Source organism: Osmia lignaria, chromosome 2, assembly GCF_051020975.1.
Source record: "Osmia lignaria lignaria isolate PbOS001 chromosome 2, iyOsmLign1, whole genome shotgun sequence".
Taxonomy (NCBI): domain Eukaryota; kingdom Metazoa; phylum Arthropoda; class Insecta; order Hymenoptera; family Megachilidae; genus Osmia; species Osmia lignaria.
The window spans coordinates 8877875-8903554 of record NC_135033.1 but is presented as its reverse complement, the minus strand read 5'-3'; the positions used below and the strand labels follow the sequence as shown (position 1 = coordinate 8903554).

The window sequence follows — 25680 nt, the reverse complement described above, 5'->3', positions numbered from 1 at the left end:
GAAATATTAATTAACGCCACGTCATTCGGTACTCGAATTATTCCGTTGATTTTAACTGGAACGCGCCGTACGAACAGCGAATCGTAATTTCACGAAATTCGCGGATGATTTTTACTGCCAAATCACAGATGAGTCTCGTCGAAACAAGCAAAATAACGAGAATTAATCGTGAAATTTTTACCGATAGAAACGGTCGACGATTTAACAACATCAATTCGTTAAGGCTCATGGAATCAATTAAAATTTCGCTTGTCAGAATAGCGTTTACTATATTACGGTGTTCTCCTTTTAGAGTTAGATCGTTATACGATCTCGCTCGGAATCGTCTATTCGAGCCGGATTTATTCGACGTTTGCGCGTAAAAGAGCAGAGTAACTCGAGCCGGTAAACACGCATGATTACGATAAATCTCAATGGAAAGCCAATTACGCGTTCGAAGCGAACGAAGTTACCGTGTGAGCGTTAATGGGTTCAAGTGAATGGTACAGTAAATTGCAATACCTCTGGTACTGTTTCAGGTTCGTCCAACGTGCCGAATCTATTGGCAAGTATATATATATATCGCGTATTTTGCGTGAATTCGCTAAAGTACCTATCGTTCGAATAAAAAAGAAAAAGAAGCTCGCTGATCGACGAAGCTGTCGTAAGCGACCGTTGCGAAAATCGCAATTTCCCGAAATAAAAACAAAAGGAAAATACCATACGATATTCAGACGTTCGAAATTCGTCGTTGACGAAACTATGCTTTATCGCACGATGGGGTCACGGAAAGGTGCTCCTCTTGATTTCCCTCAGGACCGTATCAATAGAACATCTACGACTCCAGTGTTCCCTCGCGCGTACCATTTGTTCCGGAAATTTCTTCGTGGATGGAATCCCTTTTTTTCCTCGTGGCGGGAATCTTTTCAAGCCACCGTCCAGGTAATCGAAAAACTTTCGATTCACCGGTGAAACTTTGATTTCACCTAATGGAATTTTATATTTCTTCATTCAATAGGATAAACGTCGCTTAACGAACTCCTCTTCGAATAGTACGCTCGTTACCATTTCACCATTCCGCACATATTTCCATTGTGGGGGGGTAACCGAAAAGTTTCCTTTAACGCACCAGATGACGGCGAAGTGTCATTTTCTTGCAACAGTAGAATTACCAAGTTTTCTAATTAAGGTAACGACGCGAAGAAACTCTCGCGTGAAATCGTTTCGAAACGTCGCGGAGATTTTGGATTTTACACCGATGATTCTAACAGTCTCTTACCAGACGTCTTCGTACGTCTCGCCTCGGTTAGTTAACCGTGCTATAAATACAACCAGCTCGGCATAACATTATTTTTCCAAATAAACGTCTTGGACACGACGAGTTGTCTCCGTTCGTTCCACTAAAAATGGCACCACCCGACATTACCATCATTTATTAATAAACCTTTTCCTAAATAAAGATTGAATTTTTCTTGTTTTACAGATGCGCGGAAGGTTTCACGGGTCTACGGTGCGAGACGAAGGATGTCATCAGCACCGGAAGTGTGTACAACAGGCGTAGGGCGCCATTTTCCTGCAAGCTGGGACTCTCGACCTCGTACTACTGCTAGCGATAATCGCGCGGGGCCCTTTCTAACACCGAACACACCGTATTTCGATCGTTGAACACGGTGGATTCGGTTGAATTACGATCAAACGAACAGAGCCTCTCGAACTCGCGAGAAACAATGTCGCGAAGAGGGCCAACGCGCGACCGCATAATACGTATCAGGAGGCGTGAAATAGATTAACTGCTAACGATGTAATGCAGTTTTGTAAGCGAGTAACGAGGAGAAACTTTAACCAGGGGATAATTAAACAAACGGGAGCGAATCTCGCGAGCGAACTGTAATATTCGAGGAACCATTGTTGTCGGGCATTAGTCCTCCGTATTTCGTAGGGACAGGTTCCAAATGAATTTTTTGGTACCGGGCATTCGTACCTTCTTCTTTCTTCTTCTATTTCTTCCTGACGAGTTTACTTAGACTTGTTCTTCTATCTTCTTCATTTAATTCCTCCTATTCTTCGATCGTCTATCGTTGCTTCTCTTTTAAACGTTACGACAACGTGCCTCGCGTTTCTTTCTCGAGCCTTTCGTGGCCCGGTTCGTTAGCTAATATTGTTTAAGGCTTCCCGAGTGTAAATCATCGGTAGAAAAATATTTCTAAAGTTTCGATAGCGTTTCAATTAACTTCATCGAAGATTCTGAGACGCACTGATATCACAGTATCGTACCCCATTATCATCGTATCATTATCCCGTCATACTTTCACAGTATCAAACTATCGTATCATCGCAAGTATTACGATACTTTGAACGATATCGGCGCATCTTTCGATCTCCGCAGAAACCAACGTCAGGAATACTTTCCTACTGGGCACGTTTTACAGCCGGAAGTCCGAAACAGTATTAACCGTCTCTGTGAAAAAAAACTTTATTCCCGAGACAACGAACGAGAAGATACGCTTCGGTATAGGTTCTTGCGCACGTATCTTGGCAAGGGAAACAAAAAAGAGGAGAATGATGATAGTGGTGAAGTGTGTGTAAGGTGAAGAGTTATGGGCGGATTCTTTGCCACTCCCGAACCCCTTCGATTTCATATCGGGAGGGTAGAAAAGAACGTTCGAGTGACGCTCGTGATTCAAAAGTGGTGCTTGACCTCGAACGATCGCGAACCACCTATATATAGAGAGAAAAATAGATCGAGAGAAAAAAAAAAATAAGAAAGAAGCAGGCAGAAGAGTGTTCGAAGGTCGCACTTTTCAGAGTCTCCGTAGGAGAACAATACCAAAGAGCCTAGGGTCTCGACGAGAAACGTCCTGAAAATCGTCTGTTTAACAACTGTAACTTCCTTTCCATCAGAATAAATAGCATCGTCGTTCTTGTCAAGGGGTTTCAGAAATCTTTCGTCGATCGTTGGCGGAAAATATGAAGCGTAAAGTCGGGGGAGAAATGGTGGAAAAAGATTGGCGCGTCTCAGGATCGGGGAACGAGATGTTCGCGGAGGAACGATGGGATGTACGATTTCCACGTGCCGGTTGAGAAATTCACTCGGTATATTTACGCATCGGAGACAATTCGAGAACGGTTCGGTCGGATCGATTATGCGGCACGGCACGAATAAATATCGTAATTCACTCGTCGCTCGGCGAAATTATCGTTCGTTTTCTTCTTCGCTTTCCCGGGATTTTCCAGCGACGATCGATAAAAGGGGAACGGTAACCTCTTTACGAATGTAAAAATAACACAGTGAGGGAAACGAGAAAATTGGCTGCTCGAAGTGCCGGACGATGCAAGAAAAAAAGAGAGATAGCAGAGGGGTAGAACAGGAGAAAAGAGGAGAGACCGCTAGGCAAACACGATTTTATGTAAAATATGGTAATGTAATACGCGTTAGACTAGCTAAAGCAGAGACTTAAGATAGTTAAAGAAGAGAGAAAGAAAGAAAGATTGAGAGTAAGAGAGAGAGAGAGAGAGAGAATGAACGAGTGAAAGAAATGAAAGAGCGAACAAAAAATATCGAGACGATTAGGAAAATGGTCGAGAATTTTCCGAACGAGACGATTGGACAAAAAAAAAATTCTCAAAATACAGAAAAATTTGTTCGATGATTTTTTTTTTTTTTAATGGTTCCCTCGCGTTTATGTTGTTTCTTTTTCGTTCTGTCACCCACCGAATAAAAGTGGAACGACGATATTTCGGGCAGAATCGATCTCTTCCGGAATTCTCGACGTTACTGCTTCGCGAAAAGAGGGAAGTAAAAAACGAAGAAAAGATGGGTAAAACGGAAGGGATGGGGCGTGTAGGATGCGCGCTGTGCTCCACCAGTCTCGGGACCCTATTTATGTTTTATATTATATTATATATATATTATATATATAAATATGTGTATAAACATTTTTAATTTATTTATTTAATTCATTAATTTTATTGATTTACGATTAAACGTCATCTCCATCTCGGCAACCGCCTTTGTTTTTTAATCTTGCGTTCACCTTTCTTTCGCATTTCTCTTTCTTTTCTTTCTTCTATATATTTTATTTTCGTTCCGCTTATTTTTATTTCGCGTCGGACGGAGGACAGTCACGGGTAGATTTGCCAAAATATTCGAATTCGAATTAATCCGTGTGACCAGGTAGGTATACGAATACATCCTAACGCAAACTGTACTTGGAAAGTATATGTACGAATTCGCAAACAAGCAAAAGCCAAATGCACGAGGATCGCATCGATTAACACTCTAGGATCACAAAGTTTCCGACAATGGAAAGCTGGTGAAGCTCGTAGCGAGACAATGGGAAGGTAAATGCACGCGAAACGGCCGATTCGAGACAAAAGATTCTTCTCCGGGAAAGTTCATAGACAGATTCGGCTCTGTATCGCGTGAAACGAAGAAACGGAATCGTGTCGCGACAAAAGAGGAGCCTCAAAGAAAGCCAATTGAAATTTTCATAGCTGGCGAAAGAGTTTCGCGTCTCTTATTGCATACCACCGAGTCGTTTCCAGACGAGTCGCTTTTCTTTCCTCCTGTGAAAACACTTCCACGTCTGTTTTCCTTGGAAAAGAAAAGACAAGGAACGCGAAACAACGTTGCGTTCTTGTTTCAGGTATTTTGTCAAAGAGGCGCGATAGAATCGGACAGGGGAAGAAAAAAAAGAGAGGAGAAACGAAAAAATTCGTTGAAGGGTGTCTTCGTCGAGTTAGAAAGGAGATATTTCGCGAGTGGATCTCTCGTAAAAGGAAGAAACCCGTAAAACCCCAAGTATATGGGATCATCGATCCTCGTAACTGGTTCTCTTAATCAAACTTCGCGTCTGAAACACGACTTTTCTTCGAGATTGGAAGGTCACTGCTCGCAACTACTTATCGATGGAAATTTATCAAAAACGGAAAATCTTGAGACTCGGCGTTTGCGACAGAAATGAAAGACACGATTCTTGGTGACAGGTATTTCGCTATGAAAATTGACCGAATCGACGTAACGCGATTATTCTCGAAGCAGGGGGAAAGCTTCTTTTAAGCGGGTTCGCATTAAATTTAAACCGACCGCGTCTGCCGCGAGCGCTCGATTATATTTCACGAAGGGTAACCCAGTAAATCGTTTCTATTTTCGAGCCGCTGCCAGACCGGCGTTGTACATTAATTTATCGTTCGTTGGCCTGGCCAACTTATCCATGAATTATCGTACTTTTAAACGGATTTTCGCCGGAGTAACAGGTTGGCTGACGTTCGTGTCAAACACGTGGGAATATTTCGGTCGCCCCTTATGTCAGCCTCGTCCTTAGACAAGATTACATAATTTACTGTTTTTTTTGAGGTCTAACTATAATTTGAAAACTAGTAATTTTACAGTAAATTGCTTGCGGTTGGCTTTTATATTCCCTCGTTCGCAAGTTTTATCGTCCGCCGTGTTTCTGGCGAATTTTATTTTCCACCGCGACATTCATCGTCATCGTCGATTTTTCTGAGAAACACCTTCGCGTTCGAACTTGTATCGGACCTGTCTTATGCACATAACCGAAAGAGAAATGGTTCTTTACGCGACCGTCAGTCTCCCGCGTCCGGATGGAAATCAAAAGAAAATTGAAATTATTTCGTCCGCCAACAGAGATGGAAAAAATAGTTCGATTGGATCAAGTGGAAACTTTTAGAAACTTTGTGGTTGATGAATCAGCCAGCGCAATGATTAATCGCGAGGCTAATTATCGAGAAAGGATCCATCACGCGGTAGGAAAATAATGAACAGGTAAACCGGGGAGAAAACAAAACGAGCGGTTCATGGAAAATTGCGAAGAACGCTCATTAATTATCCCTCGGTGATTGTTCTTTCAACGCTAAGAGACACGCATCGTAAATGACCAACGAAAAATAAATCAGACTCGTCGGTTTCTATTCGCTTAGAAAACAGATATTCCGAGCACTATCTATTAGAAGACGCGAACGGTGTCGATGAATTATCGAGTTATTATTGTCAGCCACAAACTGTCGCTCGTGATGCAAATCACCTCGTTTGCGGATCTCCTAAGATCCCAATTAGACGCGCACAAAGGCCGAGAGCACGTTTCACGCGTCAAAGCGTGATCGCGTGTACAGGACGTGAAGGCTGGAAATCACGTAGCCGGTTTCCAGCTTCGTCCATGTTGGACGTTCCTTTGGGAAGGAGGACAGGACATTGACGTTTGAATTTTCCCAATAAAATTATTCCATCACCGACGCGTACACGAGCGACTAATACAATTTTCAAACAGATTTTAGTTTTATATAGACCGTAGAAATCTGATGAGAAGCAACGAATCGAGGATACAAATAACAATGCTTCCGATACGCGATCTAAGGGTTGTCAGGATAACCAGAAACGATTTGTAGAAATCATGGTTTAAAATCGAGCAGGGTTCGATAGAAAAAGAGAGAGCTGTTCAGTGGTACAACAGAAAGATTTTCAGGAAGCTGGTCTCACTCGAGGAAACGAAGTTCAGTTTTATTGGGAAAAACAGTAAGGGTGGATAGGATATTCTTCTGACAATAGCGACGAAACGGTAGCTCCCCTTTAAATTGGATTCCAAATATTCCCGAGATATCTTTACCTTATCTGGCCGTTATAATACGCGGCCACGCGAGAAGCCCGAAATCGCGTCGTTATTTTCAATCGCTTAAGCGAACGCCTGAAATCGTATCGTATCTTTTCTTTTATTCTCGTATTCACGAGGCGGACTCGAGGTACGAGACAACAGAATGGAGCTTCCAGTCATTTTTAACGCGAGGATTATAGAAACGAACAATGAAGTAATATTGTTTGATATCTTTAAAGCGGAAGATCGTGATATCTGATGAAGATAGGGTTAAACGAAACTCCCCGGTTATTCCCGGTGGTCACGAACGAAATAATTCGACAGATTCGCGTCGCGTTTGCAGGCGCATTAGCCCAGGCGGTATGCAAACTGAAATCACGACCGGTAACGACTAGGTGGCCTGCATAAATACGCGACCGAGCCATGGACTAATCAATTGCGCCGAATCACAGAGAATTTTCAATGCACCGACCCATCCTACCGGCTCGTTTCGCTCGTGTATCCGCGAACAGACAGAGAAAAGGGCCGAGGACAGAGGGTTGGCTGGAACTGTTGCAAACGGGTGGTGGCATTGTCGCGGTAAATCGGTAAAAGGGAATTGATTGCTCTTCTCGTTGCGTCTGTCGTTCGTCACCCTTCCCCAGACGATGCCTGCCCGGTAATCGAAATTTAACCGTGTTCGATGATGGACGAATAGACGATCGAGTCCTTCCTCCTCCTCAGGGTATCGCTGGTTTCTTTTCAATTTTCGAAAGGATAATATTCACGAACAGAAGGTCCGTACCGGAGGCTCCCTCTTCTCTACAGCATATCAAACTATGTCGCGGTCGGTTTATCCCCTGGAAATTTCGTCGAGTGAAAACAAAGCTTCCCTCCTATTTAGGTATGATTTAATTAACGGCAAGCCGACGGCGCACAATAGCGGATGCGCGTGCATAGGCGTGTTTCCCAGTCATCGTTCATCGCCCGTAGGATTAATTTCTCGGCCGACAATCGGCCAACCCTTCTCGGGAGAGCCCATATCCCAGGGCTGCCGTGGCTTCGCCCTGATGCCAGAGCGAGAAAGTCAGCAACTGTGCGGGGAAAGCGATCGGTCACCCCGAGGCGTCTCTTCGTTAACGCCTTAATTAGAGGCGAATTCGCGAACGATCGTAAACGAGACCTCGAATGCGCATCCCGATGCGTACTCCCTCTCATTAGTCTCGTTGTATTAACCCGGCGACACGTTCCTATTGCCTGTCACGCTTGTGCCAACGTTTCCATTGTGCACCCTTGTCTACTCGTGTTCACTGTCAAATTAGGTCCGAGTTTGATTCTGCAAACGCAACGATTCCGAATCCGAATCGTCAACTAATCAATCGCCTCGACGTCTTAAGGCGATTCAAAAATTTATCCCCTACAGCGTTCAACCCTTTTCCAAAATACGAGATGCAACGTTTTAAAAAAGAAAACAAAAAAAGCACAATTTCCAGACCGACTGCCCGCTGTTGTTTGCTCGACGGAACAATATTTAACCGGTTCCCTGTGGATCTTTTGAAAGCCGAATTAAAAATCAACCGTTGGTCGCTTCGAAATCATCGATCGGTCATCCTCGATGAATTATTATCGACGAGGAAACAGAACGCGTCCGTTCCATTTTGTAACAGGTTGCGTCCACCAGCCCGAAAACTTTTCATCGATTCGCGAATTTTTCAAATCGCGACTTTTGCCGCTGGCCTCTGTACAAACGCGTCGAGTTCGTTGCTTGCTGAAGTCGGCTTTTTTTTCCAACGGTTGTAGAGAATTTTTACAACCGCGTGGACTCGCGTTGATGTTCGCAAAGAACGCCAGACTCGTTGAAAAATCCGATACCATTGCGAACTGCGTGAAATTTTCGAGGTGTATTCTCTGTTTTCAACAGTTTCTCTGAAGCTTTTCCTTTTTTCTTTTTTTCAACCCCAGCTTTTTCGTTACTCTGCGCGGAGTACAGACGATTCTCATTCAGTTGTTCGATACATACGTGGATATTTTTCCGCTGTTAGTCAGGATTACTGGTTGGATCAAACGTTTTTGCAGCTTGTGAACCGTTCAGTGGCGGATCATTTCTTTGAACTGATTTAAGAGTTACCTCTTTCAATGACCGCTTCTCCGGCGTTTACTGTCAAAGCAACGTTAGCCGAGGTCCTTTTAAAGCTGTTGGCTTTTAAGCGTTTCATGCGTCCAGCATGTTTATGCAAATAACAAAGTTACTGAACGCTCGAGTAAACTTGCAACGATTTTTAGCCCTTATTTATTAGCCTTTCGCTCGGAGGGAAAAGGTGAATCGTGTATGTTCCGGAGGAGTAGGAGGATCAACGAGGAATCGATTAAGAGATACTGTCGTATCGTTCGCGTATCATCATAGTCGGTTGAACGATCCAGCCTCATAACGGTTCGGTTGCTCGTCGAATGTTCGCATAACCGGCTAGCTGTAGCCGGATTTTCACGCGAGGACGTCGCTCGTAAAGGCCGACGCCGCCGATTCCTCTCATAATCCCGCGTCGAGCCGCGTCGCGTTATTCCCGCCTACGCTTTACGATCGTTTCATCTCCCAGCCGGAATGACATAATGCAAAGCTGAAGCAAGATTTACATCCCATTTGCCTTGCTTTCCACGATTGTCCGGGAGCCAACGGTACTTCCTACTCGTATTTCGGAATTCGCTGCCAGCCCTGGCCCACCCCTTTGTTTTCGCGGTCGAGAATTATTTCGTTTCGGCTCTGGCCCATCCCCGTACCCGTTCGCGAACAATTACAACCACCCCTCGGGCAGCTTCGCGTTTTTTCGCTACGACACGTAGCACAGCGATATTTTTTTCCGCTACTTGTTGCTCCTTTTTTCGCCGTTCTGCCCGCGTAATTGCGCTTTAACAGTCTCTCTCGACGAAGTTTCCTTTTTTCGCCCCCTTCTTTTTTCGTTCGCGTTACCGCTCGTTGTTTCGCGGCTTTTCCACGTTCAGTTTCGAACTAACCGGGTCTTATCGATACGGTTTGCGGACAAAAGGTGTCCCGGGGTTTCTTTTCCCCGCACGAGATCGTGATATAACGTTATCTTTCGTCGAATTCCTTCGAATGGATGATAAAAGATCCGCGCGAACGCTATTTTGCACCCCCTGATGCAATGGATAAACAAATCTATTTTTATTTCTGGAATTTCAATAAAATATCGTTTCCGGGTAAGTACGAACGTTCGCTTAAAAATGTAACTGTACGAATTCATGGAAGCAGGTAGGTGCAAATTATTGCACTCCACTCAACGAGAACGGGAAAAGAGTGGTTACAACAATGCTCGCGTCGGTACAGATATATAATAAAACGCAGAACGATGATGGATCCGGTGGAACAATAGGAACGAATTAAAGCTTCCACGATGGAAGGTCAGTAAATTAAAATCCACAAATAGAGAGAGAGAAAACGTATCGACAGTGACGACGAAACAACGATAATTCCTCGAACGATCATCGGTACATGAAAAATAATGATTGACTGAAAATTAACAAGTTCGAGTACCATGAAATATTCGGAATTGACATGTTTTCGTTCGAAAGTACTGATCAATACTATCCATCGCTAATGATACATTATTCCTAGCATCGCTATGGCGTCTTTATTATAGAGCAAGCGTTTGAACGACCCCGATAAAGCTTGAACTTTAAACCGAATGTGCAGAAGATTCACGGTCTTGGTTAGCTACGCGTCATCTTCGTTATCCGCTTGGTCGCCTCAATTGTTAATCGACCTCTCTGTCTCACGACCAAGCGTATTCTCGACCTTCAAGCTCCATAGCCTAGAACCGCATTCCATCGCGCAACCAGTATAGCCGGGCTAAAGGCACCGCAAGCACGATCCGTACGACGCTTTATGGCTTTCATTAAAGCTTACGAAGGTGGTATAAGGACGTATGTCCCCTGGAGGAATAGCGGACGGATATAAGGGTATAAGACTTCGGGGGATGGAGACGCGGTCGCAGGATTTCTCCTTCATCCACCAGCCTCGAGAGTACCCTACGCAATGTTTACACGAACCAGCGAACGGACGTCACGACCCTCTAATAGACAATGAATTCGCGTTACGACCCGGTTCGACGTCTTAAACTATAACGGCTGCACCGAGACCGCCCACCGTTATCGTTCCTTTGATGAAATATAGATGAAATTTATACTAGGGCCATAAGACGCGCGTATCCGTGATTCAATCAACTTCAATACGAAGAATAATCAAAGACGGATCGTGGAATTTAATTTTACCCATTTGACGAATTCAGGACGTAGAAGGAGCAAGCATCTAACGTAGAGTCGGTCGGGTGAACGGTAATGCGATAGAGTTACGTAGCCACGGTATATACCTTGGCCACCCCATTATATCGGTCTGGGAACCCTTTGGGAAATTGTCTATGGCGCCGAGGCTGGGCTTCGATCAACCGTGAAATGTAGTCTGATACGTATTACCAGGCTATCGTCCCGTTATGCACTCGGATGCATCCTCCCCGTCCAGTTACACAAACCGAGATCTCCATCTTCGACATTCGGAGCCTCGAAAATTTCCCGAAATTTTAACCCAACCGAAATGTCTCGATTACTCCGCGCAAGCTTAGGTACCGATGGTCCCGTTTAATTCTCTACTAGTCCATAGTCGAAATTAATAATAATCGTTGCGCCGAGTTTCATGCAGTTGGTCAAAGTTGTTTCATGTTAGGAATGTAGGAAAGGACCGCATAGCGAGTTACTCTTCGTTGGAATGCTTTGTCGATGCGCGACCACTGAAAGCTTGTTACATTTTAACAGGCTGTTCTGACAACAGTCGGTACACGCTGTTATAGCAATTCCCACGAGTCGTAACAACTTCACCTACGCAGAAATTGATGGTCAATATTTGAGAGGTCTGGGAATTGGTCCGTTTACCCGACGATTCGATGGTCAGATTTTCTAATTAACCGGACAACGTGGCGAACTTAGCAAAATCGACGCGGACGTAGGAAAGAAGTCAGGCAGGCAAGATCTTTCAACGAAGTTGGTATAGAAGGATTAAGAGAGATAGGTGAAGCAAGAATGATTCACGAGCGACGGAAATAGAACTATGACCGTTTCTCGACCCCGTGCTAACTCTTCTCGAGGCTCGAGAGCCCTGAAGAGCCCGTAAGACGACCGCCGTTGTAGTACGAGGCCGGACCGTTCCCGCTTTTAACCCTTTCGTTATAGATTTCTAAAATTTCATACCACTGCTATTTAACGAATTTCATTGATCATTAGAGTCCTATATCAATCGAGATCGAACGAGTAGGAAGGATAGTTTCCTCTAGGAATTAATGAAATCGTGTTTCTGTTCTGCTTGCTAACCCAAGATATGGATAAATTCTCTTCGTTCGCCGAGGACGTGACACTCGCCCGCTTCTAGCGCATCTAGCGGCACTGTCAAGGTAAATTAACTCTCTAATCTCTTTTAGAAATCTCAACGATCAAACATAAAACGCGTCGTTTTACTTCCGTACAGCTAAATTCTAGTCTCTGTTCGTTTTTTATCGACTGATATTACCGCTAATTTCTAATAAATCTAGCGATGAATTGTCTGGATAGAGAGTTGCACGCGATGCATCATAAAACGACAGGAAAACGTTTTCAAAGATAATAATCGGATAGAGTACAGGGTGTTTCAAAAATGATGATTAAAATTACAAACCAATTAATTATTAAAAGAGACATCGGAAGAATCTCATTTCGACGTACCACATGCGACTCCAGAAATAACGATCCTTGTTCCACAGAGGGAAGGAATAGTTTCCAAAACGTTTCAATCACTTTCGAAACAGCCTGTATTAAATATCGCTTGGCAAATTTATCGGAATACACGTTATCGGAGCTATCTATCCAGGTAATTCGCGGCACGGCAACTCGACAAAGACTAACCATCGATCTTCCTGACATTGTTGTGCTTGCAGCTTGCACATCGGGACATTCATCGTGTTTTGTTTTGTTGTAGCCTCACCCACATCCCTACCCGATACCCGTTCAGGTTCCTACATATGCGTCCTCGTCTTCTCCCCTCTCCTTGGGCTCTCTTTTCCATTCGATATTTCCATTCCAACAGCCGATCACACGTTTCCAGCTTCCCTCCGTCGTTTCTCCTTACTCCATTCTCCGCAATTCTCCGTTTACCGCTTTTCCTCTTCTACTTTTACTTATATTTCTACTTCTTCTTCTACTTCTACTTCGCCGTTGCATCGATACCGAGCTGCGACGAGCACCTGGCTACACCTTCCATTTTCAGAGGTAAGCTGCCACCATTTATTTTTGCTCATTTGTAAACGTTTAAACGGACATACTAGATGCCGGGGTAATTTGTGCCTGAGAATTCCTCGAAATTCGAAGGAACGTTTCAAAAAGTCAATTTCATTTTGGTCTCTGATTTATTAGCCTTCTATAAATTTCAAATTCCGTATGAAATTCGGAGCGAAATTTTAGAACCGATAAAGCACTCTTGACGTATGAATTGCGATTCATTGATTCAAGCACCGATATGGAATTTGGAAGTTTTCTACAATCTGAAAACTTTGCGAAATTCGAAATGAATACTCCTCGCGTTTGTATTAATAATTAAAGCATAGAACACGATCCATCGTATCTAGATAAAATTTTTGTAATTTTCGGTAATTGGCAAATTCCACGAAGTTCAAACAAAATTTCAGGTAGCATAAAGTACCCGTAGTCGTACAGTTATATCCGAAGCGTGATTAATTCGAGCACCTACACAGAATTTTGGAGTTTTCCGGAAATTGAGGAGCACTCGAAATACAAGGAGCATAATTGCAGAGAACGTAAACTTTCAATGATATACGTGTCGAGGCGCGTCATTTTTCGTCGTCGATAATTCTAGAGGGTTACCGTGACTTCGTACGAGTAATTCGTAGATTAATAAACGTGGAACTCGATGTAATATCTAGCCAGCTTTCCCTCGAGTCTTTAGATAGCGTCGCGTCGGGTGAGCACGGAGGAATGGTCGTTTTGCGAGAAGGATCGCCGGTGAAAAAGAAGGAAAAGGCAGGGAAACGCTGTGAAAAGAGTGCCCTGGGATATGAGCTTCGCGATATCTGCTCCAGAGCTCTTTGCTAACTCGTGGCAACCTTTGCGCCGTGGAAAAATCCTACCGAGAAGAGAAGAAAAAAGAAAAAATCGACGCGAAACTTCCAAAATTCAGGAAGCTCTTCGAGAGAAATCGCTACTGAATTCTTCATGTTTCCAAAGAAATTCTAGTCCATGATCCTAGAAAATGCTTTGACACATCGATCGACAAGATAGAAATAGCAATGTGTTATTTCGAACGAAATTAAATTTGCAACGTTAATCATCGATAACGACCGCTTTAATGATAAATGTGATCGTATGTCGTACTATGTACGACTATTTCTACCGTGTCAACGACGAAAATAAAACTCGTTGTACAAATCAAGCCCCGTCTGTCCGAATGATAAATCGTATTGTTCTCGCGTCAAAATACACCTATTGGACAAACCATTGGATGATTTACAAGTGAACGCGATGCTAGGGTACGCAAGATACGCGAGTCTTTAACACCGCGATAATGGACTTGAAGGAACTTGTTCAGCGTGTGTGGTAAGCGGGCTAACTTGGTATATACGCTTTCAAAGCCGATGGCTCGCAAACTATATAGGGACACTTGGAGCTTACGAATCCGAAGACGATGCAAGTGCTGACTATCGCATATTACGTGGAAACTTTGTTAGCGAAACTCGTTAGCCAAAGTTATCTTCCTGTTACAAGGAAGAATAAACGCTCTCTCTAGCAACGGATTAACGCCAATTAAAGTTGCTTTAAACGAAAAACGGGTCAAAGCTTGACGGAGAAAGAAAGAAAAAAAAAAGGAAAATAAAAAGTTGTTAACGGCGGACAGAGGTTCGTTCCGCGCTTCTGTTCTTTGACGATCGAAACCAATTAAACGGGGAAACAAATTGTAACGACCGTTTCCGCGAACCGACCAATCGGATGAAAATTAAATTTTCTCACTTTATTTCGCGCTGCGGAATTATTTTTTTCTCCGTGTACTTGTTTTTTTGATTTCTGTTTTTTTTTTTTTTCCAAATCATCAACGAGAGTTTAATCGTGTATTGAATAGTATGATCACGAGAGATAGAGGCGCGTTGGTAAACCATGAAATCGGTTCGGTTGCCAAAATCGTGGGCAAGAACGAAACTCTGGTGACTTCGACGATCATAGATAAACCTAATGGCCCGTGCTAATTAGAAGCAAAGACCATTATCGGCTATCCCCAGCCGGCAAAAACAAATTTGTCGGCCGAATGTATTACCGATTCCGTTTGCTCGTTATACGCCCGCTAACGTGGATTTTCCCTGTACAATCGGCTGGATATACTGCGAATCGAAAACCTATTGATTCACCGGGCCCATCAACCTCTATTTCATTACATCGTGTTATGTATTTTTAACAAGAATCGCATTTTCTACAATATGGTTGAAAAATTTATCGCTTCATCGTGTAGTCATTTATTTTATGGAATATAAATACTAGTCGCGATGGGTGTTAAACCTTACTAACGTGCATCGTGAACAAATCGAACGATGAAAGTTTTCGCGAATCGGTATTTCAGAGAAGCCGCAGAAACGTTATAATCGTTATCTTAGCCCGGTAGAATTGTACGGGTATGGCGGAAGTGTACGACCTACGGTATTCAAGGCTTAATCATTCGCTACTTAGTCCAGAGTTATCTTTCCCGACCGTTGACCGAACTTTCCTACGTCGGAGTCGGTTCCCCGAGGAACTTGGCGACCTCGATGACCTCAGATAAACTTAATAGAACCGGACTAATTAGGCTGGAAAGTCCGGGAAGCGGGGGTGAATCAGCGGTACCCTTCGCGGTTCACGAATATAATTTCGACCGACCACTTGCTGCCACAGGAGAGCCCCAGGGGATGAAGCGATTCGCCGACCAACGTCATCCGCGCGCATCCTGAATCCTGGACCGTCGACAGTCCGCCTACGACAGCTACCTTGCTCGAAATCTCGTCGAGGAACATTCTTTTCCGACTGAACAACTCCTTTTTCAAACGGATGAAAAGCTACGTCCTCTCGATCGGCAGCGTCGATTTTCATCGGACGCAATCGCCAAAGAGGTAATCGTTCTTTCTCTATTCGTACTAACGAATTCTTCAAATTCAAATACCTACTTGTCGTGATCGAAACGAAATTTCTATTTGATAAGTTTAGAAAAGGGACGAGGTAAACTATCTTTGACCAGGTCGATTCCATTAGCCACCTTAAGCTGGTCGTTGATCGAATCGAAGAGAGAAGAAAGGGAAGGTAGAAAGGTACTATTATACGACACCAAATAGCCAGAAGGAAGGGTGTCGTTCGGATAAAGATGGATCTACGTGTGGTAACGGAAGACAGGAAGCAAATGGACCAAGGATGAGCAAGGAGGAAACGAAACGGAGGGCGAGGATCCTCCCAGGCGATGCTTCATCCGTGGCACAAAGGGTAACAACCGCGTGGAAACAACCGTAGTAGCATGGAAGAAAGTTTCAAGGGAAACAGAGAGAGCAAGAGAAAGAGAAACGGTGCTCGTCTTCCGTTACGTTCGAAATGAGAAATTGCCCGGATGAGTTACCAGAATAAATGGATCAACGTCGTGAACAACTTCGTTTTAACCGGTTGAATATTTGATTGACACCGGGCAAAATCAGCGCTAATTTTCCTCCCCGTCTAATGTTTCTCTTAAATTGTATTTACCTCGTTCGTGATGATTTTTCAATGATTTTCAGACAGAATCTAAAACTCGACAAACGAATTAAAATCCGTGTTAATCGATCGAAAAAATGTTTCTGGTTACAGGGCAACATCGTGTGGTCCACGACATCGTTCCAGAGAGCAAGCACGGAAAACGGATCTCGAAGAACAAGGGACGCCATCGAATGGAAGCAGCGTGTTCAACGGACGAGAGAAAAGGGGTCGCAGTTGAATTCGTCGTTCGAAAAAAAAAGAAAAGAGAAAAGAAAAACAACGGGCAAAAATCTCTTCCCCCTTTTCTTTCTCTATCTGTACCTCTGTCGTTTCTCTATTTGCTTCCCGGGGGTAGAAATTGTCGGAAACACAATAAACGAGCGAAAATATTGCGACCAAATCAAATTCAAGTCCCATGCGTGTAAAACTGCATTCAACTGGAATATATATGTATATATATACACACATATATATATATGTGTGTGTGTATGTTTTTTTTCCAGGCAGTTCGTTCGACGTTCGTTTCAATGGTTTTTAATTTTCTCCCCATGGGATCGGCATTTCGCTCGTCGATCATTTACGCGTAGAGAAAGAATTAAAATAGAACACGGCTGGTTGTTGAACGTGCATCGATTCTCGAGAAGTTGGAATCTCGAAAGGCTGAGTTATTTGCTCGAAAGGTTTCTGTACCCGGGGGGTGGTAGCAAAGAGAGAAAAGGGTGAAGACGTCGTAAACCTTATCCGCAAGCACGTGCGGATCGTTAGAACATCCCGTGGACACGACGATTCCGTTTTACGGGATTTCAGAAAGAAAAGCTCGGCTAGGGTGACCTAGGTTCGTGTAATAGGATTTCCGGAACCAACGAGTTTTCTTAAGGCCACTGTCTTCGAGGCAGCAACGTAATCGAATTGATTAACGTTAACAAATACGGAATCCCTTTTTTCCCCAAGGAACAAAGCTCCCAATATAGATTAAACAAATTTTCCAAAAAGAATCTCTAAGGATATTACACTTTCGACCCTTCCAAGCAGGCACACCCCCTTAACGATAAAAGAAAACAGATTTCTAGATCTAAAAAGACTCGCTGGCAATCATAACAGTGTTAAAAAGAGTTAAAAAACGAAAACAACTGCCTCGAAGAACGGCCACCTGTTCCGAATCTGGCATAAAACAACCACGAAGAGAAACGGTCCTCGGTTTTCGAGCAACGGTTCGTCGAAGCGTGCAATCGTACGCGTCCAGGACGCTCTTGTACAAAGTATTCCTTGTATCCCCTTCGAGCAACGCGCGTATGTACGTGCGGGTGTGTGTGTGTGTGTGTGTGGGCGTCTAGTAACGATCGATCGAAACATCAAACACCAGAGTGTCGAGCGTTTTTCAGGGATGAAAGCAAGACAAGACACGAGGGTAGCCCCCGGTTCGAAATTGGTGTACAGAGTTCGCGACTCTAAGGGTGGTAACCACCGGTGGCAAGTTAGTTGTGTTATTACGTGGGGGTTGGAGATATTGAGCAGTACTTTAATTAACGGTACCACGGCGGGCATCGCCGTAAGAATCGTTCCACCCCGGCAGCGAACGAGTAATTACATTTTCGCTGCACCGAATCGTAATGTCGCTCTCGATTGGCTTCATCGAGACGGAAAGAAAAAAGAAGGTAAGATAAAACGGTAACGTCGTATAGTTGCAATTATTAAGGATACGGCCGATTAATTATCAATTATTCAAACGAATCTCTTGATTGTAAATACATTGAAAATTTCTTATATCGAACAACAATGGGATACCGAGATGATGTTCGAGTTTTCACCGATCGTGAAAACACACACACACACATAAGCACGGTCGCGCTTACTTTTTACAATTTTTAGAGCTATAAAGGATTACGTATAATAGATAGTCGTCGAACGAACTAGCGAACAGTGTTCCAACGTTCTTCGAACGTGAGAAGAGGAAGTACTTTTTGCCATTCTTAGCGTTAACAACCAAAGAGACAATGAGAGAACGAAGAAAAAATCGTGGTAGCGTATGATGTCCGTGCAAGCTTACTAGTGCCGCCGTGCTTTTTCGTTACGAAATTCATTTCGTCGCTCGTACCTATCGAACGATTTGTATGAAAGTCATCGTGAGTCATCGATGGCTCGTTGTTCCGTCTGGTGCACACAATGTATCCTCGAAATCATATATATAAAATAAAGCTCGTACAAGTACTTTCGTCTTTCAACGTAGCTAACGATTACTCGAACACGTTACACACCCATCAAGTTCCAATTTTCTTTTTTAATTTTTCATTTCAACATGGCAACGCCAATTGGCAACCAAATGGAACGACGAGCCTGTATTAAAGAGAAAAAAAAAAAAAAAAGAAACAAAAGAGGAATGTATTTTATGATATTTTACGCATAAAACGATCGTAAATCGAATATAGCGATTAGTCCAAGGTAAACTTAAGTAGAAATGTATAAATGAAGACGCGGAAAGGTGTCGTGCAATTTACGAGGGCTGAAGAGGAACGTGTCGATTTTTCGAGCAAACGAACAATGCCTGCTAAAACGATCGTACCAATCACGATAATAGTTCATTATTAATTATCAACGTTAACGTCAATCCCCTAACGATCGTGGAAGACTACGACCATACGTTTGCTATTTCTTTCACGGAAGTCAATGAAACATCGATTACCGACCTGCAAACCCATCGAGAATCACCCTGAAATACGGGATAGAACGCTAAGCGCTGTAAAATATTGTATATTGTTTCGCGTTATTTATTTTTCAATCTTTTTAATAGGAGACGCGTTTTTACGATACCCAAGAAAATTACAGCCCATCCAACGAGACGGGACAGTAAACGTGTACTTACAAATTCACCTGCTCGAAACATGCCCGATTCACAATACACAGCCCTCGACCGAAGCGTTTGAAGAACTGGAAACAACTGTGCTCCGACTCTGCGTCGAGCGCGTGAATTTGTAAACATAAACTAGCTCGTCTCGATTGGACGGACAATATAGCGAAACGACTCGTTTTGATCCGCGGTTCTGTGCTCGTTCATCAAGCGAAGACCAAAAATGTCTCTAACATCAGATACCGTAAGAATAATCGCGTTCTGCCTAAAATTTCGGTTGTAAAACTGGCGCGCTTACGAATACGGTGCCAGAACGGATCGGCCGGATTCTAGTATGTTTATAAAATTCAACGTATTTCCAAAAGCTTTTGCAGTGTGTTAAATAAAGAGAAGATGGAAGCGAATTGTAGTTTAAGCGAGATTCGAAAAGCGTATACAGCTTGCGCGTCGAAGGATCATTACAGCCCTCGAGTAAAGAAATCGCGCGATCGAAGCAAGCAATCTTGCCTTGTTCTCGAAAGTTAAGTAAGGTCAGGTCGAAATGAGAGGGTCGACCGAACGATTCGTTTTGTACGATACGTGGAGAACGATTCACGTTAGTTTGAAATAGCGAACGAAAGTGCACTATGAATCGTAATGGCTAATTAAATAGCAGCACGAAGTACTAACGAATTAATAGGGAAATTGTCGTCGTAAGGGACAAACGAATGCTGTAATTTTATTAAATGCAGCGTTTTTAAAATGCCGCTGTGTTGATGTTTCCTAAAAAAAGGTCTTCGATTTACGTTCGAAGTGGGTCGGGGTACAGTAGGTACCATGAACGAGAATGTTACGACCAAAATAACACTTACTCGAGATCGCGAGAGAATCACAGAAATGATAATAGTTTATGTAAGGCACGAAGATTTGTATTGAAATTTCGGTTGACTGCGCACAAATGAAATCAAATCAGACGCCGCGATTGAATAAAATACATCCAACGAGATGCCTAGTCAACGTGTACGTGCTCCCAGAAAATGATTTACTCTTTCGTTTGCATTTAAAAACAGATTTTCGTTTCGTCATTCGTGTGTTAACCGCAAACGTTATGTATCGGAGAATCGTGACATCGAAAGGAAAAATAATAAAAAAAAATTAAGGACGAAGTATTCGGAGCACCTGTACACTTAAGAGTATTTATATAATGCTAACGATGTTACTTGCGATTTGGTATATGACGAATGTCAAACACGAAAGAATATTTTATTCTAGACGTATCTTTCATGCTTTGCCAAGTAAAATAATATAATTCCTGTGTTAAGTGTAATAGTCAATTATGTTTTAATAAAATCTGCCAAGATTCTTGTCAATTTGTTGATTTACCTGACTAGATATAAGGATCAATTTTGGAAGCTATGTATGTACAAGGAAACAGGCTTGTACGAGGAAAAAGAAAGAGGAATCGAGAATGTGAACCGACGTAATAAATCGACAAAATTATATCAAAATACATATAATCATATAAACCTCTTTTTCAAATAATAGTAATATCCATACATGTGCAAACTCTTTAAAATAACACGGCCACCTTATATCTCAATCATTCTCACACAAAGTTTAAATTTAAATAACAGTCTTTCATGTTAAATATTGCTAAAATGTTGAATCTGACGTATGTTTTGCATGCAAATCTCAACAATTGATTAAAATCTTAGACATTTTTATAGCTAACTATGGTATTCATTTTATGAATAGAAGTTGAAAATGATCTTAACTGTACTTCTTGACTATTAGCGATAAAAACAGGCTGTGTTTCATCCCACTCTTTTGGAATACCACAGTCAGGTACTGTATAAGTCAAGATATCAAAAGAGCATATGCAATCCAATAAGGGAAGAAAGCTTACCGTACCTATAACACAGAAATCACACGTAAAGCAGTTGAAACACTGATATTGATTCTATTATATAAATTCATTCTAATCATAAGACATAAAACCTTAAACAAGAAAAGTTACCTGTTATCTGACGTATTACTTCTCGAATTTCCCTCTGGATGGACTTGACATCTTTCGTACCCACTTCAGGAAGGCCGTTACTTGCATTGTTGTTGCTGCCATTGGATGTTTGACCCTCGTAGTCAACCTTGAAGTCCCACTTTTCCAACACTTCTTTGGTATTCACGTTTGTTATAACAAGCGTTATTTTTTGTACTTTTCGTTGGGTTAACCATTCTTGAATTTGGCCAAGAACAGTATCTAAGAACCCCTTAATTTTGTCATCTGTCGACATTAGAACAAATATGCCAAAATTTTCGGTTGGCTCGAATGTTTCTGGCGGATAAATGCCTCTTTGGTACAAAATACTGTTCACTCCATATACTGCAACAACAAAAAATAGTTTATAAGTTGATGAAGTGGACTACAATAATCAGTCGAAAAGAGAATAAACTTACGAAGATATTCTTTGACTAACTCTGCTGAGCCTTTTAGAGTAATACATTTGGCTTTCTGCTGAGTCTCAGTCATAATTGTTAAATAATTACCCAAAATCAGGAATAAATAAACGACACTACCGTTCAAACATCCAACACTTTACAGATTACAGGAAAGCCGGTTAAATATTTTTAAAACCATCCAATAAGATGTATTCTGACCGATATTGGACCAATCAGAGAGTAGGGGGGAGAGAGCAAACTTGGGAGTTTTCAGCAAGTTGATGAAAAAAACGACGCTCAACCCAATAAATAGGTTAAGGAAATTTATATACTAAAATCAGCTTGTTCAATGAACGGTCAAAACGAAATTAGGAATAACTGCGGAACGATACACCTTTGATCAACGTTAAATTTAATAATTAACTTAAATAAAGCGTTCCACAAGTAACAAATATGGTACACTACACCTATATCACTTCTCACTGCGGCGCAGTTTATGCTCGACTGTAGCGCCATTTCTATGAGGACGAAAAGTACGTAAGCGTTGTCTGTCCAATTGTAGCTAATTTTTCAAGCTCGCTACACGCGTCGACCATGGCATCCGTCGAGGAATTGAGTGTCTCTGCCCTCGTATACGACTATTTATTAAAAAAAGACGCGTCGTTGGCGAAAGTTTTTCAGAAGAAAACAAAAGCGGTAAGGTTATACAGATTTTACGTATATACTTTCGTTAATCGATTTTACGGTGCCAATGCCCATGCGGTAGACGAAATGCCGCCATTCGGCCACACCACGTGGACGATATATTTTCGTTATTTTCCGTTACAAGATTATTTTAAGCTTAAACCTGATTATCAAACTATTCAATCTTTCTGTGTAAATAAATTAATGTCATCCAATGAGTACCTGATTTATATAAGCAAAATACAGATGGTTTTTTGTATAATTAGCGCCAACTTCACTTGCGTTCTTTTATCTTTTTTTTAGCCTGTGTTACCGAAAGGAGCACCAACGATTCAGGAGGTTTACCTATATTTTCAAAAATCATCTCCGAAAAAATTAAACGTAAAAGCACAAGCTAAAGAGTCTAGTTCAGATTCAAGTTCAGAGAGCGAAGATGAAGCACCAAAGAAGGTTCCACAAATAAATGGCAAACCTACAGCTAATGCTGTAGCGAACAATCAACAAGAATCTTCAGAGGAATCTTCCAGTGAAGATGAAAAGCCAGCATCAAAAGTAACTGCAAAGGTTAAACCTACTGTTAAACCTCCATCTAAGACACCCCCTGTAAAGAAAAAAGAGAGTTCTGATGAAAGTTCTTCAGAAGAAGAGGAAACACTAAAAGTACAACAGAAACCAGTAGTAGCATCTAAAGCAACGCCTAAAGCAGCACCTAAAGCAAAAAAGCAGTCGTCAGATAGTGACTCTGATTCAGACAGCGAAGAAGTGACCAAGACAAAAGTAACTGCAAAACCTGCTGCTAAACCAGCTGCAACACTGCAAACAAAAGCTATAGCGAGTAAAAAAGAATCTTCGAGCGAAGACAGTAGCGACAGTGAGGAACAAAGTCCAGTCAAACCAGTATTAAAGAAACCACTGCCTGCTAAATCTACAACAGTAACACCTGCAAAGAAGAAATCTTCAAGCGATGATTCCGATGACTCCTCGGAAGAAGAGTCCACTAAACCAGTCACGGTATCTACTCCAGTTGTTAAGAATCTGGCACCTTCGAGCGACGATTCTGACGATTCTTCTGAAGAAACAACCACAACAAAGGCATCGGCCGCGAAACATGCTCAAAAATCTGTGCAGGAGAAGAAGAAGCTTACTCAGAGTCAGAAAGAAGTAGTAAAACCTGGAAAACAAACTAAAGCTATCCCGGCAAAACCAGTAGTTACACAGGAAGAATCGTCATCCAGCGATGATAGCAGCGAAGAAGAAAAACCGGCGGCTAAAAAGCCTGCTCCTCCTACGAAAGCAGCAGCAGCTGCAAAGAAAGCTCCTGCCAAGAAAGAAGAATCTTCCAGCGAGGATAGTAGCGAAGAAGAGGAAGCACCAGCTGTTAAAAAGCCAGCTCCAACACCTGCAAAGAAAGCTCCCGCTAAAAAAGAAGAATCTTCGAGCGACGACAGCAGCGAAGAGGAACCACCAACCAAAAAGACCAAGGTGGCAGCACCAGCAAAACCTGCCGTTGCAGCGAAAAAGCAAAAGTCTTCTAGTGAAGATTCAGACGATTCCGACGATTCTGACAAAAAACCAGCTACAAAAGTTGCAACACCAGTACCAGCAAAAGCTGCGAAGAAAGCACCAGCAGCGGCAAAGAAAGCATCTTCTAGCTCGGAGGACTCAGACGATTCCGAAGATGAAAAGCCTGTAAATACGACTGCAAAGACAAATGTTAAAGCAAAAGCAAATCCCAAAAAGGACTCGTCCAGTGAAGATTCAGATTCATCAGAGGATGAAAAACCAACAGCCGCGCCTATAGCTAAAGCTGCCTCAAAACCAAAAGCAGCCAAGAAAGATTCAGATTCAGATGAAAGTGACTCTGAAACGAAACAGGAGGTAACTCCGGCAAAGACGCCAGGAAAGGCTGAGAAAAGGAAACATAAAGAGGTAGAACAGGATGAAGACGACACAGAGAAGCCCCCAGTAAAAGCTCAAAAGAACAACTACAGCAATTTCGTGAAAGCAGGCGCCAATGTGAACGGTGATAAGGTATGAAGCCTTGATTGGTACTACCTACATTCATAAAAAGAAAGAACACTTTTTTCATGCAATTTTTTGTTTAGCAACAAAAAAATTCCCCATTCCGTCGAGTAAAGGACGAGGATGTTTCATTGGATCCCAAATGGGCTAACAATTCGTTTGAGGCAAAGGTAAATGCTTGGAAACATTCTGAGAAGCACAGGTCACTCGCCGTTTGAGACAAGCTCGAGGCCATGTTTCCGTGCATTCACCGATCCTTTAAACATAATTTGCATTTAAAAAAGAAACTAAACAAAATTTTCCAGATGAAAGAAGAATGTACCGTGTAGAACGGCGATTGACCTGAGTTTCTGTTTTGTTTTAGGAGGACGATCAAAAAGAGGGTGGTTTTAAGAGACACGAAGGAAGGGGTGGATTCGGTGGATTCGGTGGAGGAAGAGGCGGTTTCGGTCGTGGCGGTGATAGGAGAGGTCGTGGTTTTGATAGGGGTGGACGCGGTGGCGATAGGGGTGGACGCGGCGGCGATAGGGGTGGACGCGGCGGCGATAGAGGAGGTCGAGGGGGATTCAGAGGTGGTCGTGGAGGTTTCAGGGGTGGTTTCGATAACAGAAAATCATGGGGTGGAAACGATCAGGAAGGAGGTAGATCCGACGGATTTAGGAGGTCATGGGGTAACGGCGATGGTGAAAGGGGTGGTCGCGGTGGGTTCAGAGGGGGTAGAGGTGGTTTCGATAGAAACAGATCGTTCGACAGTTCGCCGCAACAAAATAAGAAAATAACGTTCGACAATTGATGATTAAAAAGATGATACGTTGAGGTGAGGTGGGCCAGTTAATTCGAAGTAGTCAAGTAATCAAGTAAGTTTTAAGATGGTAAGCAAAAGTGTATCGTTTCTTTCCAACAGAGAGGCGCACGTGGTTCTTGGGGAGAGAAAGCAAATCTGGATCTCAAACATACGAGAGGGAAAGCTTTTCGCCACGAAAAAACGAAGAAAAAGCGTGGTAGCTATCGCGGCGGTCAAATAGATACTAGTATCAATTCCATTAAGTTTGACGATTGATCAAGCACCTGTATAATATAAATGTTATTAATCGATATATTTATATTAAGCGGAAGATCATACAAATTTAAGAATTTTTAAGTTCTGCTTGAGGGCCATCATCCAATTAACAATTATAAAATAATACAGAGTTCAAAAAAATATTTTGCACTTTTTTTTTTTATTTTACTCTATTTTAACTGCTTCGATATAGACGTTTGCCGACAAAGTAATTACGTGTAGAATATTTTTTTGCATTCTGTATTATTAAAATCAATGTGTGTTGATTTAGTAATGTTTCTGCTTTTTCTTTTAAGCAACAT

The 25680-nt window shown here is 42.5% G+C and overlaps 3 protein-coding genes across 7 annotated transcripts in view; 2 read left to right on the top strand and 1 right to left on the bottom strand.

Moving 5' to 3' along the window:
* vn (membrane-bound neuregulin protein vein) overlaps positions 1 to 18724 on the top strand; it is a 166027-nt gene extending 147303 nt beyond the window's left edge. Inside the window, exons 5-9 of one of the 4 annotated variants that reach the window (XR_013063086.1) lie at positions 1463 to 1521; positions 11945 to 12019; positions 12580 to 12869; positions 15531 to 15745; positions 16464 to 18724. Coding sequence is in view for 1 of the 4 variants with exons in the window: in XM_034330107.2 (XP_034185998.2) it covers positions 1463 to 1589 (127 nt within the window). In the remaining 3 variants the exon portion in view is untranslated. Of the gene's footprint in view, positions 1 to 1462; positions 3985 to 11944; positions 12020 to 12538; positions 12870 to 15530; positions 15746 to 16463 lie in introns of those variants that run through there. The other 3 variants (XR_013063084.1, XR_013063085.1, XM_034330107.2) reach the window with 3 other exon arrangements.
* A 1953-nt stretch (positions 18725 to 20677) lies between these two features.
* Positions 20678 to 22129, bottom strand: mad2 (mitotic arrest deficient 2). The gene is made up of 3 exons (XM_034330118.2): positions 21631 to 22129; positions 21194 to 21556; positions 20678 to 21087 (listed from the first exon to the last, which is right to left on the bottom strand). The coding sequence occupies exons 1-3, from the start codon at positions 21701 to 21703 to the stop codon at positions 20888 to 20890; spliced, it is 636 nt and encodes a 211-aa protein (XP_034186009.1). The 5' UTR covers positions 21704 to 22129; the 3' UTR covers positions 20678 to 20887.
* Positions 22129 to 25546, top strand: Nopp140 (nucleolar and coiled-body phosphoprotein 1). 2 transcript variants are annotated; one of them, XM_034330105.2, is made up of 4 exons: positions 22129 to 22308; positions 22600 to 24327; positions 24402 to 24488; positions 25223 to 25546. In XM_034330105.2, exons 1-4 carry the CDS (start codon positions 22207 to 22209, stop codon positions 25376 to 25378), a joined length of 2073 nt encoding a protein of 690 aa, XP_034185996.2. In that variant the 5' UTR covers positions 22129 to 22206; the 3' UTR covers positions 25379 to 25546. The 2 variants fall into 2 exon arrangements, with proteins under 2 accessions (XP_034185996.2, XP_034185995.2); XM_034330104.2 differs by lacking the exon at positions 24402 to 24488 and adding an exon at positions 24683 to 25135 and having other exon boundaries at positions 25223 to 25363.
* The last annotated feature ends 134 nt before the right edge of the window (positions 25547 to 25680 follow it).

What these genes read in the sequence shown, in the direction of transcription:
- mad2 (XM_034330118.2), bottom strand. Translation starts at nt 21,703, where the DNA reads ATGACTGAGACTCAGCAGAAAGCCAAATGTATTACTCTAAAAGGCTCA. An exon ending in GTTAGTCAAAGAATATCTTC is followed by an intron (nt 21,557 to 21,630) that starts GTAAGTTTATTC and finishes TTGTTGTTGCAG; the next exon opens with TATATGGAGTGAACAGTATT. An exon ending in AGTAATACGTCAGATAACAG is followed by an intron (nt 21,088 to 21,193) that starts GTAACTTTTCTT and finishes TCTGTGTTATAG; the next exon opens with GTACGGTAAGCTTTCTTCCC.
- Nopp140 (XM_034330104.2), top strand. Translation starts at nt 22,207, where the DNA reads ATGGCATCCGTCGAGGAATTGAGTGTCTCTGCCCTCGTATACGACTAT. An exon ending in TTCAGAAGAAAACAAAAGCG is followed by an intron (nt 22,309 to 22,599) that starts GTAAGGTTATAC and finishes TCTTTTTTTTAG; the next exon opens with CCTGTGTTACCGAAAGGAGC. An exon ending in CCAATGTGAACGGTGATAAG is followed by an intron (nt 24,328 to 24,682) that starts GTATGAAGCCTT and finishes GTTTTGTTTTAG; the next exon opens with GAGGACGATCAAAAAGAGGG.